The sequence below is a fragment of the Salvelinus fontinalis genome, chromosome 7, assembly GCF_029448725.1.
Source record: "Salvelinus fontinalis isolate EN_2023a chromosome 7, ASM2944872v1, whole genome shotgun sequence".
Classification (NCBI taxonomy): Eukaryota; Metazoa; Chordata; class Actinopteri; order Salmoniformes; family Salmonidae; genus Salvelinus; species Salvelinus fontinalis.
This window is the reverse complement of record NC_074671.1, coordinates 26,369,879-26,391,212: the sequence shown is the minus strand read 5'-3', so window position 1 is coordinate 26,391,212 and position 21,334 is coordinate 26,369,879. Positions and strand designations below refer to the sequence as shown.

At 39.3% G+C, this 21,334-nt stretch overlaps 1 protein-coding gene across 4 annotated transcripts in view; it reads left to right on the top strand.

Annotated features, from left to right (window-relative positions):
- The window catches only part of apbb1ip (amyloid beta (A4) precursor protein-binding, family B, member 1 interacting protein), an 89,285-nt gene that overhangs the window by 55,271 nt on the left and 12,680 nt on the right, over nucleotides 1–21,334 (top strand). For 3 of the 4 annotated variants that reach the window (XM_055928903.1, XM_055928902.1, XM_055928905.1), the window contains 4 exons: nucleotides 16,140–16,199; nucleotides 17,254–17,341; nucleotides 17,808–18,106; nucleotides 19,229–19,306. In XM_055928903.1, the coding sequence (XP_055784878.1) occupies nucleotides 16,140–16,199; nucleotides 17,254–17,341; nucleotides 17,808–18,106; nucleotides 19,229–19,306 (525 nt within the window). Of the gene's footprint in view, nucleotides 1–4,682; nucleotides 4,855–16,139; nucleotides 16,200–17,253; nucleotides 17,342–17,807; nucleotides 18,107–19,228; nucleotides 19,307–21,334 lie in introns of those variants that run through there. The other variant, XM_055928904.1, reaches the window with a different exon arrangement.

Below are 21,334 nucleotides of genomic sequence, written 5' to 3'. Positions count from 1 at the left end.
GAGTGGGGTAACACCTCACAGCAAGAACTGGCAAATCTGGTGCAGTCCATGAGGATGAGATGCACTGCAGTACTTAATGCAGCTGGTGGCCACACCAGATACTGACTGTTACTTTTGATTTTGACCCCCCCCTTCGTTCAGGGACACATTGTTCCATTTCTATTAGTCACATGTCTGTGGAACTTATTCAGTTTATGTCTCAGTTGTTGAATTTTGTTATGTTCATACAAATATTTACACATGTTAATTTTGCTGAAAATCAATGCACTTGACAGTGAGAGGACGTTTTGTTTTTTGCTGAGTTTACTTATTTTGCCACAACATGATGAAAGGAGAAAATAGCCAGTCAATAGAGCAAAGTGATCAAAACCCTTTAACTCAACGTTTCTGCCCTGACACTTTTAAACTTCTGTTCCTGCTGCTCCCTAATAAATGTACCCCTTTAAACATTTTAAGTGTTCAGACTTATCAGTCTTAAGAAAGGTTCAAGGTTGGTGGCATTGCCTACCCTCACACCACCCACCAAGTTCAGTAGCAATTAATATGAGACCGAAGGAAAGCTAATGTTACCTCACAGTAGAGGGCGCTACTGCACACCTGGAAAATATATTTGTGTATGCATAACTAGATAAAACATAGACCTGGGTTTTTGTGTTGAATTACATTTTTACAGACACTTTATTGTATTTCAATGAACGTTTTAGGGTTTTCAAACTGCTTTTACGATTATCACACAGCACTTAGGTTTGGAAGGGCATTACTTGGAAAGCCAATGTGAGGTGTGGACTAGCACATAGCTTAAGAGAAATAACACTCTGGAGACAATAATAATGGTTTTAAAGTATGCCCTCTTACCTTACCTTTCATGTACGCCACAACCCTCACACCTTCCCATCTGGCCTTTTGCAGTTATTTGAAACCTGGTATGGATTTTCACAACCGCTTTCCTGTACTGGAGGCAAGACTGCTCTTTGTCAAAGAGAGCTTTGTCAAAGTCCATTTTTGTATTCAAACTGCCATTTCACTGTATCAAATGCTGCCTCCATTAAATGTGTGTTTAAGTTTGCTGTTGAGGCTGCACAGACAATGGTCAGAGGTTAAGTTGTTTGTTCATGTTCCTATATCTCAGAAGCATGATCTCAAACGTCTTCCTATTAGTCAGCTATAGATAAACAGAGCGAATGGTGCGGAAAGCTTGCTATTGTCAAGTGCTTTTAAATAGATCCAATGAGCCTTAAAGCAATAGGTGAAACAATGCCGGCCGCCCCAGGGGCATTTATTCTTGTTTTTGTTTCAAGGAAATGAGCATTCAACATTATGTACATAAATATATATCTAAGAGGCATGCTTAGATTTACTTTTTTCTGTTTATCTTTTTTTTACATGAAATGAAGCATAATGATTATGGCTGTAGACTGCAGGAAATGTCAGTTTCAGGTGTTTGAAAAATTCTACATTCTCCAACTTCTGGACCACCCCCCCGTCATCCTCACGCACTTTGTGCCCCCTCAGAGTTTTGGGGTGCATGACACCGCTGTGTGCAATGGAAGAAAAAAACTGTTATGAAGTATTTTTGTTGTTGTGATATTGTAAAAGGAAGTGGCAGTTTCACAGCTATGGATTCTAGCTTTAAAACACATGGTATGGGGATGCTATAGCAGAAACATAGCTCCCTCGTCATAGGGTTTATGGATGGAGCTGAAATCTGATGGATAGCTGACATAAACCATATACCGGCGAGGGTGACAACACAATTTATATTTACCCTCTCCGCTGACCACCTCCATCCAGTCAATGAAAGGTGAACGGACAGGAAAGGAAAGGGACAATAAACATAGCTTCTTAACTCAACAATGGTGATCTTTCATTCAGTGAATTTATTTGGATAGTGCTCAGGAACAAGTAACATAAGAGGTCGATTAGGGCCCCAGGCCGCTAGGGGGGCCCTAACCACAATTTTATTTCAACTTTCTTTAGGAACTTTTGTCAACTTACTGGAAGTCGGTAGTGTGGTTGTGCATCAGCAATTTTTCTGTTGTTACGTCAGTCACACTGTCAATCAATTAGCCATGTCAGCAAAATGGGTAGAATTGCAGGAAATCTTGCTTTGGGCCCCCAAAAGGCTAGAGCTGGCCCTGATAGAACTTTCTAAAATATGACTGTGTTAGCCTTTACGCGATCATATAGAGTTAATAGGGGCAGCAAAGGCAGCCTATGGCTCCCATCTGTTTTTCAACCCCTGGGATAGGAAATAAGAGTGGGTGGAGCACATGCTTTCCCCAAGTGTTTATTTAATACATCACATCTGATGAAAGGCTCTAGACTCATTCGGAGCTATTCTGTTTCCCCCCATGGAGTTCAACCACACAACATGTTGACAGCCTCTCGCCACAGAGAGAGAGGGTGGTCTGTGTTTCCCATTGGAACCAACGGCAGGCCCCCAAGAGAAAATAGGTTCAAACATTACAGCTCCAGTGCTAATAATGGCTGAATAATAGACAGAAAATATGGGAAGCTTGCTGCTATTTTTCCACTTTTAGTGAAGTTCTTTCCACTGTTGGTTGCCAAGGTGGAGATGGGTGTCAGTTCCCTTTTAGTTAGGCTCCTTAAGGGAAATAACCTAAATCCAGTTCACGTTGAAAATGGACTAAGATTCCCTATGAGGTTTTTCATCATTTTATAGCATTTTAATTTGACTGGCCAGAAATGAATCCTAACCATCTTGGTTTTAACTACAGTTGCTCAAAGGAAGTCTTGCTCTTTTATGATCCCTGATTGTATAATATCGGGCACATAAGTCATGATGTGTCAAGATTTTATTTTGTAACTAATGTGTTCTGTCTTCTTGGCCAGGTTTACTTGACAAAGATATTTCGGATCTTAATATAACTTTCATCAATTATATATTTGGATAAATATAAATGTCTGTGTGTCTGCTTTACTAGATAATGGCCCTGCGTGTATTCATAGCTTTACAGTCCCTGTCCCTGACTTTACCCTGAACAAATCTGAACTCACACCACAATACCCTGTATATATACACCAATATTCAAACAGCTTTAGAAAACAAAATAGTTATTGGTATATTAGTATGTTTAGTCATCTTTCAGAGTTATGAGTTGTTGTGCTCCCTTTCAGTAACATATTTTTCATTCACATTTTTATTAACGTTTTCAGAATAAACCTGTCCAATGACAATCTCACTTTTAAAAGTGAATAGTCTGTTAACTCGTGGCCAAATAATGTTGACTCATCTTATACTTGTATTTGTGGCTAAAGCATCAATTGGATAAAAAAACACTTTAAAAAACTGAAACTTATATCTCAAACATAGATCTATTTCTGTTTCGGGATCGGTGTCCCTTCCATGGGATGGTTGAGCTAACATAGACTAATGTGATTAGCATGAGGTTGTAAGTAAGAAGAAAACTTCCCAGGGCATAGACATATATGATATTGTCAGAAAGCTTACATTCTTGTTAATCTAACTGCACTGTCCAATTTACAGTAGCTATTACAGGGAAAGAATACCTTGCTATTGTTTAAGGAGAGTGCACAATTTTGAACATGAAAAGTTATTAATAAACAAATTAGGCACATTTGGGCTGATACAAAATTTTGAACAGAAATACAATGGTTTATTGGATCAATCTACAACTTTGCACATACACTCCTGCTATCTAGTGGCCAAAATCAAAATTGCACCTGGGCTGGAACATACATTATGGCCTTTCTCTTGCATTTCAAAGATGATGGTACAAAAAAATACAAAAGAACAGCTGTTTTTTTCTTTGTGTTATCTTTTACCAGATCTATTGTGTTGTATTCTCCTACATTCCTTTCACATTTCCACAAACTTCAAAGTGTTTCCTTTCAAATGGTACCATGAATATGCATATCTTTGCTTCAGGGCCTGAGCTACAGGCAGTTAGATTTGAGTATGTCATTTTAGGCAAAAATTGACAAAAAAGGGGCAGATCCTTAAGAGAGAACGATGTCATCCTGCCACATTGGCTAAACTGGCCAAACAGCGGTCTACTCGCATGAATATTTGTTGGGGTATGCCCACACCATTGCGACAAAGAAAATCTGCTTTTTCAGCATATTTAAATACGATTTTTAAATAGGTAAAGTATTTTACTCATATTGTAATTAATTATAGGTCATTATTTAAAAGAAATCTGGAAGCACTGCATAGTTACTTTACATGTTTTCTACATCATTTGGCTCCATTGGCACCATGTAATATAGAATTCTGGTCACATTGAGCCAAAGGCAACTCCCCATTATAAACCCTAAGGTTGACATGTCATAGCATACACCCACTCATCTGTTAATCACTTTCAAAGGAGAAAATTATCTCTGAACCTAAACACCTCAACAATTCCCCTCTCCAGACACTCCTTTCCCAGTATCAACATCAATGAACCTCAAGTTTCTCATTGCCACGCGTTGTTTTCAAATTGAGATCTGCACTACATGAAAAATAAAAGAGACTATTCTCTAACTTTTAATGCTAAATCACGCCTATCAGTAATGTACATACTCACCATTACTTTACAGTTAAGCAAGTGGATATGCGAACTTTGGCACTGCCCAGAGCTCAGTGTTGTAAAAGTGTTCAGCTCTGCTCTGGATGGAATGCACTGACAGGTCTAGACCTGAACTTCCGCATAGACCAGGAAACTCAAGTAACAGTTGTTGAGTCAGATACAGTCCAACTCCACACACCCAACCCTTCATGAGTTGTGGTGTTTGTTCAGTGTTATTAGAGAGAAAACTAGACATAATTGACGTCCTATAACCTGTTATTATTCTATCGATACGTGAAAAAGGATTACTCAGGTATCAAAGGTGAGTTCCATTTCTGTTATTGTTGGGATCCACTTGATCCACTGAAGAGACTATATAACTAACCGTTGTCTTCCAATGCTGCTTGCGTACACAGTAAGTACTGAAAGAGTACCTCTACTAACAATAGGATCATCTCCTCATTTGTCAATGTCAATCATGTTCGTTATATTCTCTACATCAGGCTTAAGCAAATTATTTTTCTGTCTTTATCTAAATGTCAGATACCATCAATGTGAAAATCATGTACTTTCCATAGACATGTCAGATTACGTACACGAGTATGTCTGTGTTGTCAAGTTTTCCTGAGTGATACATAGTATTAATATCTGATTAAAAGAGGACAGAATTGCAAAGAGTGGCCAGTTTATTAGGTACACCCACCTAGTATTGGGTCGGACTCACCTTTTCCTACAGAACAGCCTGAATTCTTCGAGGCATGGATTCTACAAAGTGTGGCGTTCAAACGTTGCTCAATTTGTATCAAGGGACCTAACGTGTGCCAGGTAAACATTCCCCACACCGTTACACCGTTTACACGGTAGAGTGTGGTTAGTGTCTGCTCTGAGATTGGAAGGATGGGAGTTCAATCTCCAGCCGAGTCATACCAGAGTCATAAAATGGGACCCGATGCGTCTCTGCTTGGCACTCAGAATTAAGGAGAGAGATTGGGGTAAGGCCCTGCGATAGACTAGCATCTTGTCCAGGGGGTGTACTTGTATATCAAGCTGCCTCATGCAGAAACAGATCTGCTCCTATGAGCCATTCTGGCTCGTGCCAGTTCTTGTGTGTTTTATCTTTCCAACTAGGGTTGACTATTAACTAAATATAGGCTGTTGTATGACTCAGGAGTCAGGCTAGAAGGACTTGGTTAGCCTCTAATTCCACCAGGAAGGCAAGTAGAGTAGTTATTTCTCCCTATTGGTGTTCAGAAAGTTCCTGGCTGCTGAAATTCCTGCTGAGATGACCACCAATGATTGCAGACACTATTACAGAGAGAGAAGCAAAATCACTTGTGAAATATCTCTCTCAATACTTTCCAATGAGAAAGGGAAGGAGTGACCAGGGGGAAAACCTATTTCAGAAGGTCAGGTGTATTTGAACTTTCATGTGTATGCTGAAGGATGTAGGCAGAATTTCTTTTGACTGAATGTTGGAAGACTTTGACATAGATTGCATTTCTCTCAAATTTAAATCAGTCTGGTCTGTTTGACATCTTGAGTTGTTTTCATGCAAGTAACGCCCGAGTGGCGCAGTGGTCTAAGGCATCGCAGTGCTAGCTGTGCCACTAGAGATTCTGGGTTTGAGTCCAGGCTCTGTCACAGCTGGCTGTGACTGGGATACCCATGTGGTAGGACACAATTGGCCCAGCATAGACTGGGTTAGGGAAGTGTTTGGCCGGCAGGGATGTCCTTGTACCATCGCGCACTAGGGACTCCTGTGGTGGGCTGGGCGCAGCACATGCTGACATGGTTGCTAGGTGTATGGTGTTTCCTCTGACACCTTGATGGGGCTGGCTTCCAGGTTAAGTGGGCATTGTGTCAAGAAGCAGTGCAGCTTGGTTGGGTTGTGTTTCAGAGGACCCATGCCTCTCCCAAGTCTGTATGGGAGTTGCAGTGACGAGACAAGACTGTAACTACCAATTGGATACCATGAAATTGGGGTAAAATAAAGATGTATGCTATTTCTATGCTTCACGTTCTTAAGTTTTCTTTTTGCGTCTTTCACTTTCACTTTTGTACACCAGCTTCAAACAACTGAAAATACAATCTTTTTGGTTACGGAAAATATATTTAACAGCGGTTTAGATGGTACAATGGTTCTCTACACTATAGTTGCTTGTTTGGTCACATAAACTGAAATTAAGCAAACTATTAGAATTTTTGCAACCAGGAAATGGCAGAGCGATTTCTGCATAGTGCATCTTTAAGAAGTCTATGAACTATGACATTGTCATTTTGTAATTTGGGTGAACTATCCCTTAAGGATGCCTTCTATATGGATGCATAATTCTAATTCCACAAAGTATTGTTTATTAAATTATTCTGTATTGATTTATAATTCCATAACATATGCCATTTAGCAGACGCTTTTGTATTGCTTACTTTTAGCCTTGGAGAAATACATTTTAAATGGTGTCAGAGGGCTGATTAACATACAGTGTCTTCAGAAACTATTCACACCCCTTGACTTTTTGCACATTTTGTTGTGTTACACCGTGAATTTAAAGTAGATTAACTGTAGATTTTGTGTCACTGGCCTACACACATAACCCATAATGTCAATGTGGAATAATGTTTTTCTTTTTTTTATACAAATTAATAAAAAATGAAAAGCTAAAATGTTTTAAGTCAATATTCAAGCCCCTTGTTATGGCAAGCTTAAATAAGTTCAGGATTAAAAATATGCTTAACAAGTCACATAATTTGCATGGGCTCACTCTGTTTGCAATAATAGTGTTTAAAATGAGTTTTGAATGACTACCTCATCTCTGTACCCCACACATACAATTATCTGTAAATAAAAAAAGCACACATTGCATATCCCTTTGAGCATGGTAACTTTATTAATTACACTTTGGATGGTGTATCAATACACACAATCACTACAAAGATACAGGCTTTCTGCCTAACTCAGTTGCTGAAGAGGAAGGAAACCGCTCAGGGATTTCACCATGAGGCCAATGGTCACTTCAAAACAAGTACAGAGTTTAATAGCTGTGATAGGAGAAAACTGAGGATGGATCAACAACATTGTAGTTACTGCACAATACTAACCTAATTAACAGAGTGTAAATAAGGAAGCCTGTACCGAATACAAATATTCCAATCATGCATCCAGTTTGCAATGAGGAGCTAAAGTAAAACTGCAAAACATGTGGCAAAGAATTTAACTTCATGTCCTCAATGTAAAGCATTATGTTTGGGGCAAATCCAACACTTATCACGCTTCATACTTTCAAGCATGGTGGTGGCTGCATCATGTTATGGGTATGCTTGTCAATGGCAAGGACTAGGGAGCTTCTTTTTATGAATGAAAGAAACAGAATAGTGCTAAGCATAGGAACAATCCTAGAGGAAAACCTGGTTGTCTGCTTTCCAACAGAAAATAACCTTAAACACCAGGCCAAATATACTGTACACTGGAGTTGCTCACTGAGACAATATTGAATGTTCTTGAGTGGCCTAGTTACAGTTTTGACTTAGATCGGCTTGAAAATCTATGGCAAGACTTGAAAATGTCTCTGTAGCAATGATCAGCAACCAACTTGACAGAGCTTGAAGAATTGTAGAATTATAAGGTGCAAATATTGTACAATCCAGATGTGCAAATAATTTACCTAGAAAGACTCACAGCTCTAATCGCTGTTAAAGGTGACTCTAACATGTATTGACTCGGGGGTTGAATAGTTACATAATCAAGATATATTAGTGTTTTTAGTTTCACATATAGTTTTTACTAACATTTGAATTTTTATTCCACGTTGACGCTACAGACTATTTGGTGGAGCTCATTACCAAAAATTAAAATCAATACATGTTAATCCCACTTTGTAACACAACAATGTAAAGAGGTGGGAAATCTTTTTGAAGATAGGAAATACACATGCAAGTGAACGCAATCGATTAATCTCTATCCCTAACAAACATAGTCATGGGTGGTATTTCCAACATTAACTCTGAAGGCACACTGGGATATATGCTAATGTAGGTAAATATCTGCATATATCCCAGAGTGCCTGATAGTGAATGTTGAAATTACCACCCATGAATGTGTTTGCTAGTGACAGAGACATGTTTGTTGCATTCAATTCAGCATATGTATGTGCGTCTTTTGGAAGAGTTAGAACAAAGTGAAAGGTAAATGGTTGAACCCTGTGTACAATTGATGAATAAAGTGATCCTAATCAGTTTGGAAAATAATTTGCTAGAAAATACAAAATTGACTCAAGATGCCATGTTTTTTTATTCAGTATAAAGTAATGTCTGTGGAAACTGTAATCAGGGCTGTGTATTTCCATAACCCGTTGTGTGGTTTTGGCACTATCGTCTGGTTTTGTGAGAACTTCCATATTTTGTTAGTTTTGAGAGAGAGTTCGTTTTTTAATCATCTTTATTGTACCAACAGGCACTTATACAGTGCATTCTGAAAGTATTCACACCCCTTGACTTTGTCCACGTTTTGTTGTGTTACAAGGTAGGATTAAAATGGATTTAAGTGTAATTTTCTTATCAATGATCTACAGAAAATACTCTCTAATGTCAAAGTGAAACATTTGTAAAGAATTCATAAAAAATAAAACACTAATATATATTGATTACATACAGTTGAATTCGGAAGTTTACATAAACCTTAGCCAAATATATTTAAACTCAATTTTTCCCAATTCCTGACATTTAATCCTAGTAAAAATTCCATGTCTTAGGTCAGTTAGGATAACCACTTTATTTTAAGAATGTAAAATGTCAGAATAATAGTAGAGAGAATTATTTATTTTTGCTTTTATTTCTTTCATCACATTCCCAGTGGGTCAGAAGTTTACATACACTCAATTAGTATTTGGTAGCATTGCCTTTAAATTGTTTAACTTGGGTCAAACGTTTCGGGGAAGCTTTCATAAGCTTCCCACAATAAGTTGGATGAATTTTGTCCCATTCCTTCTGACAGAGCTGGTGTAACTGAGTCGGGTTTGTAGGCCTCACACGCTTTTTCAGTTCGGCCCTCAAATTTTCTATAGGATTGAGGTCAGGGCTTTGTGATGGCCACTCCAATACCTTGCCTTTGTTGTCCTTAAGCCATTTTGCCACAACTTTGGAAGTAGGCTTGGGGTCATTGTCCATTTGAAAAACCCATTTGCGACCAAGCTTTAACTTCCTGACTGATGTCTTGAGATGTTGCTTCAATATATCCACATCATTTTACTGCCTCATGATGTCATCTATTTTGTGAAGTGCACCAGTCCCTGCTGCAGCAAAGCACCCCCACAACATGATGCTGCCACCCCCGTGCTTCACAGTTGGGATGGTGTTCTTCGGCTTGCAAGCCTCCCCCTTTTCCTCCAAACATAATGATGGTCATTATGGCCAAACAGTTCTATTTTTGTATCATCAGACCAGAGGACATTTCTCCAAAAAGTACAAACTTTGTCCCCATGTGCAGTTGCAAACCGTAGTCTGGCTTTTTTTATGGCGGTTTTGGAGCAGTGGCTTCTTTCTTGCAGAGCGGCCTTTCAGGTTGTGTCGATATAGGACTCGTTTTACTGTGGATATAGATACTTTTGTACCTGTTTCCTCCAGCATCTTCACAAGGTCCTTTGCTGTTATTCTGGGATTTATTTGCACTTTTCGCACCAAAGTGCGTTCCTCTCTAGGAGACAGAACGCGTCTCCTTCCTGAGCGGTATGATGGCTGCGTGGTCCCATGGTATTTATACCTGTGTACTATTGTTTGTACAGATGAACGTGGTACCTTCAGGTATTTGGAAATTGCTCCCAAGGATGAACCAGACTTGTGGAGGTCTAAATTTTTTTTTTCTGAGGTCTTGGCTGATTTCTTTTGATTTCCCCATGATGTCAAGCAAAGAGGCACTGAGTTTGAAGGAATTAGTGGAGTGGTTGAAAAACAAGTTTTAATGACTTCAACCTAAGTGTATGTAAACTTCTGACTTCAACTGTAAGTGTTCAACCCCCTGAGTCTTCTGGGTAAGTCTCTAAGAGCTTTGCACACCTGGATTGTGCAATACTTGCACATGATTATTAAAAAAAATCTTCAAGCTCTGTCAAGTTGGTTGATGATCATTCCTGGACAGCCATTTTCAAATCTTGCCATAGATTTTCAAGCCGATTTAAGTCAAACTGTAACTAGGCCACTCAGGAATATTCAATGTCATCTTGGTAAGCAACTCCAGTGTATATTTTGCCTTTTGTTTTAGATTATTGTCTTGCTGAAAGGTGAATTTGTCTCCCAGTGTCTGTTCGGAAAGCAGACTGAACCGGGTTTTCCTCTAGGATTTTGCTTTGGCTTAGCTCTGTTCTGTTTCTTTTATCCCCAAAAAACCCTAGTCCTTGTCGATGATAAGCATACCCATAACATGATGCAGCTTGAAAATATGAAGAGTAGTGCTCACTGATGTGTTGGATTCGCCACAAACATAACACTTTCTATTCAGGACATAAAGGTAATTTCTTTGCCTATTTTGTTGTTGCTTTAGGGGCTTATTGCAAACAGGATTTTTTATTTATTTAACTAGATGTGAAATTCATCATAATGCTGGTCGCCTCAATTCCAAACACGAAGCACTTCTATTCTCACTGCAGACCTTCTGTATATTTGGCCTAAAACACAAGATGTTTCTTAACTGTACTTTTTGTTGATGATCGCTGAACAGAAGAAGTAAACTGACAGAGATGTCCTGCTTATAGGCACAGGGGCACGTGCCCCCTCAGATTTGTCCTGTTTTTCAAAATACAGTATTACAGTTTATCTGTAAACTGTTACAGTTCAATTATATGGAGTTGGCTTAAGCTAGCCCAGATTGAGAACCAATCTCCCAACCTTTAGAAAAGCAAGCAAAAATGAAATGTACTGAATAAGACTCACATTCCTTTCAATATTTTACCTAGATTGTAGCAGAGATACAGAGAAGCATATTTTGTTTCTTTAAAAAAAGAATCACCAGTCAGGAGGATACAGGAGGATACAGGAGGATACAGGAGGATTCAGATAGCTGAAGAGACATGCTTAGATACGCATTCAAAAATGACTTTTTTTTTTACTTTTTTTTTTTTTTTACATAGAATTGCAGGAAAAAGCTGTTTCGAGTGTTTGAAAAATGCAAAATTCTCCAACTTCCGGACTGTCAAACCACCCCCAGCCATCTTCACGTACTTTGTGCACCCTCAGATTTTTGAGATGCATGACGCCCCTGAGAACGCATGTACTCTTCATCTGAGTCAACAAACCTCCATGTTGATAAAATCACACAACATTTCAAGAAAAATGGCTTCCTCATACATACAGTTTGAATTGCAGCTCAGTTCAAGTTGATGCGATGGTTGAAATACCTAGTAGTTTTGTGTTTACACAAACTGACATTGTAACAAATGCTGTGTCTGTCTTGCATAACATTTCATGTAGCAGGATGATGGGTGTTAACTGACAACTAAGATAGATGTTAGTGGTTTTGCTGACATCACTTTGCAGCTTACAACTCAACTGTTTGTGGAGGTAATGAGCAAAATGAAGCTATGAGGTTTGACACGCTGTCACGCCCTGACCTTAGTTCCTTTTTTATGTCTCTATTTTTAGTTTGGTCAAGGCGTGAGTTGGGGTGGGCATTCTATGTTTTTGTTCTATGTTTTATATTTCTATGTGTTTGGCCGAGTGTGGCTCTCAATCAGAGGCAGCTGTCTATCGTTGTCTCTGATTGAGAACCATATTTAGGTAGCCTGTTCCCACCTGTGTTTTGTGGGTTGTTGTTTCCTGTTGTGTGTCTGCACCAGCCAGAACTGTTTCGGTCGTTATTCTTTGTTATTTCAGTGTTCATTTAATAAATATGGACACGTACCACGCTGCACCTTGGTCCTCTCCTTCCAACAGCCGTTACACACACATCTTCCAGTAACATGGCTTTCTGGGCTTCTATGTAGAGGGGTGGGGGTCACAGATTATCTTGATAGCAATAGGTTATTGCACCAATCAGATAATATAGCATTGAACATAAACTAGGTCAGTGCTGCCAACTGCTTTCTGTTGAATATCTTCTACCATGTTTGCTCAGGGTGGAATATAACCACTAACCAGAGCCGACGGATTGAGTATTGTACCTGACTTCTCTCAATCCGTCCTCTCTGGCTAGGTGGAATTTGTATTTATGAAGGATCCCCATTAGATCTTCCTGGGGCTGAAACAAAATAATATATAAGATATGATATGCCGTAAAGATAGTTGTAGGTGTTGTTAGGTCACGTTTCACCCATTCTCTAGCTACTGACACTGGTCTCTCATTCAAGCTAAGGGTGTCACTTACCACTATGATTTAGAGGGGTTGGGTTAAATGCAGAAGACATTTCAGTTGAATGCATTCAGTTGTGCAACTGACTAGGTATCCCTTTTCCCTTTCCCTGTTCTGACCGTTTGCTGAAAAGTCAACCTCAGTGATTTTTCAGTCACTTCAGAGAGGCAATGTTGAGATTTGGCACTGTGCACTTTAGTATCCTCTTCAAATTGATGCTTTTAAACACAGCTGGCTGGATCTAAATGACCGATACACTAATCCTTTCCTCCTGTGACGTCCAAGCACAAATGGAAACTGACATCAGCTACACAATGTGTTTGTACGTTTTGTAGATTGCTGACGTTTCCAGAAATCACCAAGAGATGGCTATTGTATGATATTCTGGGGTTGTCATAACACAAAGCAAAACAGAAACCCAATGCAGAGTGGAAAACAACTACAGAGCATAGAAGTGGGGGAAACCTAGTAAGAAAGTATGCTCTGTCTAATTTTCTCATCGTTTCATCTGCTGTCTTAAACAGTTGTAACCACACAAACCTCTGCTACTGGGCTGCAACCTGGTCTCAGAGCATTTCGTATTATTCTGTACGTAAATCCGAGGGACTCCATTTAGTAACACATAATACGGTTTGTAATTCGTAATATATGTACGGTATGTAATAATTAGTGGATGTCCATCACCCATTTCCTATGATATATTACAAATTACAAACCGTATTATGTGTTACGAATTTCAAAATATACAATATGTTACGATTTTGAAAAAAGTACTGTATGTTACGAATTTGCAAAATGTATGATATGTTAATTAGCTAGGTGGCTAATGTTAGTTAGTTGGCTAACATTAGCTAGGCTATGGGTTAGGGTTAAGTTTAGGAGTTGGGTTAAAGGGTTGAGGTTAGGGTTAGGGGAAGGGGATAGCTAAAGGTGTATTATGTGTCATTTCTAAATATACAACATGTAACGAATTTGCAACATTTACTATATGTTTTGCATTTGAAAAGTGTATAATATGTTACGAATAAGTGGCTAACGTTAGCTAGCTGGCTGACTTTAGCTTGGCTAGGGGTTAGGGGTTAAGTTGAAGAGTTGGGTTAAAGGGTTAAGGTTAGGGTTAGGGGAAGGGGATCGCTAAAGCGTTAAGGTTAGGTGAAGTGTTAGCTAAAAAGGTTAAGGTTAGGGATAGGGGAAGTGTTAGCCAACATCAGTCTTACGTAACCATACCAAACGTAACATGTCATACTAATTTTAGTGTCCCGGATTTACGTTTCCTATATTACGTCTACGAGACCAGGCTGTCTACATCTGAGGGGCAGAAGGAACTTTGTTTACATTTGGCTGTTTTGTCGTGAATTTGCTCACGTTTAATACTGAATATAGGATTTTCAACTGTTCGCCCATAATCAGATTTTGAGTGAAATAAGAGTCATGTGTTCTGAGTGCTAAACTGACAAGATATGATCATGTTAACCTCATGGGGTATTTAGCGAGGACCAAATACATCAGGCGTTGCAGCGCTTGCAAAAGACATTGCATATTACCATCTCCTGCAACCTTCACAAATACTTTCAACATCACGAGAAGCAAGAGGAAGTTGCCCTGTAACCACTTCCCTCTGTTTTGGGACACACCGGACATTCTAGCAAGGGTGGGGGAGCAACACACATACCCACACACACAGGTGTTATCTGTACAAACAAGTGCTCAATCTGTTATAGGTTAAAATAGTTTTAGAGAAACTTGATATCACTAACGTTACTGTATATAATGATGCCTGCATGAAGCAGTGAATCACATTTTTTCTTGAGAAGTTAACGTTCGTCGAATGCCAGTCTAGTTGGTCATAGATTATGTCTTGACAAAACATTTTATTTTCAATGGTTTGTTTTGATATGAATTTTGGATTTGACATTAATTGTATGTGAATTACGCATGAGTATATTTAATTACATATCCTATACAACTCACCAATCCTACATCACTACTAAATTAGCCATATTCTACAATAGAAAAACACGATTTGTGTTTTGACTGCACAGTCCGGCACACCGTAACATTTGTTCTACTACAGATAATGGGGCTTAACATATTGTGTGTGGAAAAGAGACAGCATAATGTACATCATGACTACAGTAGCTCTCGAAATATGGCTCCCAATCTATTTTTTACTTTGACTTAAGTAAATCAAATTGATGGAGGTGGCCCCATGATAAATTAAGCCTACACACTCATGCCAACAATAGTACCATGGGAGTCATAGTATGACAACTGAGGATCTGTTCATGTCTGTTAAAAGTGGGTCTGGATTTTCCTTCTTGATGAGTAATTTGATAAGCAACTAATTCAAAATGATGGTATCGTGATTGAGTAATAGTTTGTGGTATAACTTTTACCCTCAGTTAATTTAATGATTTACCGGGCATACCAAAATTATACTATTTTAACTTAATTTACCATATCATTATTTTCCTGAGTTTGAGAACTCAAAGGTGGTCTTGAATGTAATCAAGGAAATGACAAATTATGAGGTCATTTTAAAAGTATCAAAGGGAAAGATATCACTGTCTGCATTTCAAATGCATAAAATCAACAGCCCTAATCTAAGATATCAACGTACTGTACATACTCTATCAGTGATATACAGTTGGTGTAGCATTTCTGGGCAAGGGGAAGGTCTGTTTGAACGTTTGTTTTTTTGTTTGGCCTAACCAGGAAGTGAATTCCAGTATCTGATTGATTGACTTTCTATGAATTCCACATTATTGGATTATCAACCAAACAACATAAGAAACAAGTAATGAACAATCTTTCATCATTTGTTGTACTCATGCAGTTCCCCCAAAAAGGAGTTTTGAAAGGCACTGCATGTCTTGACAAGCAATGAATGCCTGGAGTTATACATACCATGCTTTACTTCCTGGAGTCTATGTTGGGGAGGTTGAGCAAGAACATTTGGCTCTTGGCTACATATTACGAATGAAAACATTCTATAGTGCAGTAATCTCCTACAGTTGGCGGTTCAACACAGAAATGGAGAAATGCAATGTGTGTGTGTTGAAGTTAGTGTGTGCACTTTTTCAAAGGTGACACAGTATGTTTGCGCAACGACAATCTTAAATATAATCTCAAAACTCATTCCTAACATTCTCCGGTTGGAGGTAGCGTTCTTGTATTGAGATGTAATGTATCAGTCTCAATCTACGACTTTACCTATTACCAATGTTATAGGTTCTAGGTCTTTCCTCGCTCATCCCTTGACTTGTCTTCAACAGATGGACGACATCGACGCTATGTTCAGTGACTTGTTGGGGGAGATGGATCTCCTCACCCAGGTGAGTTCAGTCCGCACACAACAGCAAACGCCTGGGGCATTTGTAACTCACCCTTTGTGAACACTGTATTAACAACTTCCATGAATAAGCCTTTATAAATACTTACAAATGTTTATTACATTCTTAGAAATGTTAGAAATGCCTGTGACTCGTAAAGTTTGCCATGCTGCATGTTAAAACATCTTTACAACGGATGCCGGCAGTCACACAGGATAGAAATCCCCAACAACTGTTGATAAAAGAACCTCACACGACCCAATATACCGTACACAATAAATGTCCTGAAGTTTCAAACTGACAGTAGTCATGACTGCTATGCTTTCGCTCACCAGGGAAGACAGCATTCATCTCTCTTTATTTCTTCAAGGTGATCCCCCAAATGCCAGCAGTTGCTGACTATTATGCAAGAAAAACATGTATACATTATTCATACACACAGATCTACAATACAATATGGTCAGTATTATGGACCCCATCTTCCCGTAAGATGCATACGTTACTCCTCATTCCGTTGAAAAGTTGCTGGTAACATAATAACAATGATATTCTATGGGCAACACGGTAGAGATGTTTCGGATGGTTCCCTGTCTATTTGGACCGAAACCACTTGTAAATAAAGCACTGCTTATGTGAAACATGACAGTAACACTAAAACACACGAGCGCTCAACAAGACACTTCAGACTGCCAAGCACCCGCGAAACAGCGAGAGAACCACTTTAAGAAAGGGGGTAAAACGTTAAACTCATAAGCAGGGTAGACGTTAGCATAACTGTTTGAAGACACGTATGATCACTTGATACTGTTCCACCCACTTTGTGTTTTCTATTAAAACTCCATGTTGCCTGAAATACCTCATATTGAACATCATTTCTCATTTGATTTCATGAATTTGGCATTAGTCCTTCAACTGTTTTCTATGCAAGAATCAGCATACTTTATTTGAGTTCCTGGAACTCCACATTGGATTTAAAAATCCAGATGGCTACATGGCGACTGGAGTTGTTGTCTTTGGTTTATTGTTAAACTCCTTTGTTCTTTGTTTTTCCCTGCAGAGTCTTGGGGTTGAAACGCTGCCCCCAGAGCCACCTTCTAGCTCAAGCAGAGAAATGAACTTCTCCATGGGCTTCGCTGATATGAACGGTAAATCATAAGCCTAATTATGGCCCTACCTAACACTGCTAGTGTTAAAAGTATAGTGTTAAAATGTCTCAGATATCAGTTTAAAAATCCCAGAGGCCAACGTCGGCCTTTTCTAACTTTGGTACAGTTTGACGCCTGTTATTTCTCCAGTGGGTCACTTTTCGGGGGAAGAATGACATCAATTACCTAGAAAATTACCAGAAATTAAGATTGAACCAATGACGCAGAGAGGTAGGAAAAGAGTTACTAATCATACCTCTGGAATATGTCTGGCTACTGTTCAGGCTCTAATTTCAGACAGATTAAGATCCAGCCTACACACCAATTATAGCTGTAGGCCTCCGGCTTTCACTTAGTGCAAAACAAGCAGTATTTGTCTGGAGCTTGTGTCATAGCAAGGTCAAAATGTCCATTGTTATTATACTGTAGCTTGAGCTTCATTTTGTTTTCCCTCTTTTCTACACAGTCGAATCCCTGAATGAATTGGAGGAAAATGACTTGGACGCACTGATGGCTGATTTGATGGCCGACCTCAATGATACAGAGGAGAAGCTGGCGGCGGAGCTAGGAGGGAAGAAAGAGGCTGAAGCGCCGCACCCGGACCTACCTCCCGCCCAGCATGGGCTCAGCTTCTACCCAGTCCCCTCACTCTCCACCCCCACCTCGCCTGAGAGGGGCCCCAACACCTTTAGCGCCCCACTAGCTGACTCCCCCGCACCCATTCACTCGCAACCTACGCTTCCACAGCATGCTAAGCCCTCCATGGTGAGTCAGCTAAGGTTCCACACCTAGGCCAGCACTAAAGGCCTTTAGCTGAGCACAGAGGAAGTGAACAAGCTACACTCTACCATGGTTTTAAAGCCTGTCAGCCACATCTCATCCTGACAGAGACAGCACAGACTCATTTGATTATATCCACATTGTTTTTCTCACTTTACTGTAGCAGACGCTATTTTCTAGTGTGACTAATTGAAATTTAGATCAACACAAATTTGTTGTTTACATTAGGTGCTTGAAACAGATACTTGCAAGATGGAGGGCCTGTATAATGACGCTATACATGTACTAGATGTCAGGGAAGGATGGTATTGTATTTACCACCTTCTCACAGTGAAGTCGTAGTGAGATTGTTTCTTGGCCCAGGCCACTGGGGCATCTATTACAATACCTCAGAGGGAAAAGCAGGGATTCTGTCTGGAATGGACCAAACACACACATGGATGGGGAGGAAAGAGTAACAGGATCGATAGAGGGGTTAGTGTGAGAGATTTTATTCATTTAACAGTCCTTATGACCGCATCCGATGGAGATGAAAAACACCAGGTATCCATCACAGTCACACATAACACTACCCATAATACTGTTCATCATCACTCAGCTCCTGCTCTGCTATTTGTCCATTCAGAGGCATATACTGTATGGAGATGTGTGTATCCAGTATATGGCTCTGAGTCCATCATTATCTGACCTCATTCAATAGCCATCAAGCATCATCCGTTTTTCATAACCTATGTTACGTAACGTATGACTAATGTACATTATAAACAGTAGCAAGGATTTGTTGTGTGTTATAAACTGGTTGGTTCAAGCCCTGAATGCTGATTGGCTGACATCCGTGCTATGTCTGACCGTATACCACGGGTATGACAAAACATTTATTTTGACTACTCTAATTGCATTGGTAACCAGTTTATAATAGCAATAAGACACCTTGGGGGTTTGTGATAAAAGGCCAATATACCACTCCGCAATGTGTTGTTCCTAAGAACAGGCCTTAGGCCTGATATATTAGCCATATACCACACCCCCTCGGGCCTTATTGCTTAATTATAAACCTACTGTGCTCTATGTCACTTAATTAAAAACCAATCATTGATTTTCCTTCAGGAAGAAATAGAGGCACAAATGAAAGCAGACAAAATCAAACTGGCATTGGAGAAGCTGAAAGAGGCCAAAGTCAAAAAGGTAAGTAGCATGACAGAGGGCGAAACACTATACAAAACCCAACACACTGTCCACCAACCAAAAGAGGCATTTCGGGGAGAAGGAAAGAAAACCCTGAACAGCAGTCAAGCTGAATGATCATTCTCTTTTCTGTTTCCATTCATCCTGATAATTGATGTCTGCCTTACACAGGACAAAATGGTTTCCTTCTCTGTGTGATTTGTGGACACTTCCACATCTTCAAAGCAGCCGTCTGCTAAATCACTGACACATGTGGCCTTCCAGGCACTACTGCTAGCAAGAAAGAAAATAGCTTGGTTTGTGAAATCTACAATTTTACTCAGATTCACCGCAATAATGCGGTCATTAATATTATCATCATTAATATTTTTTAATAGATGTAATGAGCTGTCATAACAGCATCATAACATGACATTGGAACATGTCAAACACTGTCACCCAGTAGCGGATTGGCAGCTTTTCAGGCAATTACAAAATAGATGCACTTCTTCAATTAAGAAAGATCAAATCAAGCTACACTCTAAGTTCTATCTTAGACTGCTGGTGATCGCTCTGAATTTTGGAAAACAGTTAAACTGCTTCCCGTCTCCCAGCCTCTAGTTTACTCAATGAAAGATCTGTCAATTTCTAGTCAATCTTTGTTTTCATTTCAACAACTAGACGCCTTGCTTGATACTTTTTTTAATTAAAATGCACTGGGGCTGATCTGCTTGATCCTTTCTTGTTGCAGCTTTATGTTCCCCTGATTGCGGAATCATTGACTCATACTTTTAACCTGACGATTATCTCTGGTGCTAACTCCAGGGTTTGGAAGGTTGACCATGTGCTTCCTCTCTACAAAGCTGGTGACCCCTCCGACCTAAACAATTATTGCCCGATCTCTAAACTGTCTTGCCTATCAACTTTCAGTTTATATCTTTCCTAGCTAAGAAATTCATTCTAAGTGCTTATCAATCTGCTTTAAGGTCAAATCATAGCACCATCTCTGCTGAATCACTGGTTTTAAATGATGTGGTAAATTGTAGGAAACTCTGTGCTGCCCTCTTCATTGTTCTGTCAAAAGCCTTTGATACTGTTGACCACTTTCTACTAATTCAAAGATGGTCTGAAGTTGGCCTGGATCAGGCATCATGTAATTGGTTTAAAAACTACCTGACAGAAAGGACACAATGTGTATTCTCTGATGGTGTTAAGTCAAGTTTCCTTGATAATACGAAAGGTGTCCCACAGGGGTCGATTTTAGGTCCTGTCCTTTTTACTGTCTATAAAAACAATATTGGTCTATCTGCAAGAAATTTGAACATACACCTGTATGCAGATGACACAGTTGTGTATGCTATTGCCCCACAGTTGACCGGGCTCTTTCAGAGCTACAATCTGCCTTTATTCCATTGCAGAAAGGCTTTGTTGAACTGAAATTGGTACTTAATGCAGGTAAAACCAAGTATATGTTATTTTCCAAAACACTTCAAATGGTATATGATGATTTATGCATAAGCACATTGGATGGTGCCAACATTGATTGTGTCCTTGCTTATACAGTGCCTTCAGAAAGTATTCACACCCCTGACCTTTTACACATTTTGTTGTGTTACAACCTGAATTAAATTTGATTAAATTGAGATTTTTGGTCACTGGCCTAAACACAATACCCCATAATGTCACAATGGAATTATGTTTTTCAGAATTTTTACAAATTAATAAAAAATGAAAAGCTGAAAGGTCTTGAGTCAAGAAGTATTCAACCCCTTTGTTATGGCAAGCCTAAATATGTTCAGTAGTAAAATATTGCTTAACAAGTATAAGTTGCATGGACTCACTCTGTGTGCAATAATAGGGTTTAAAATATTTTTTTATGACTACCTCATCTCTGTAAACTACACATACAATTATCTGTAAGGTCCCTCACTCAAGCAGTGAATTTCAAACACAGATTCAACCACAAAGAACAGGGAGGTTTACCAATGTCTCGCAAAGAAGGGCATTTATTGGTAGATGCTAAAAAACAGACATTGAATTTCCCTTTGA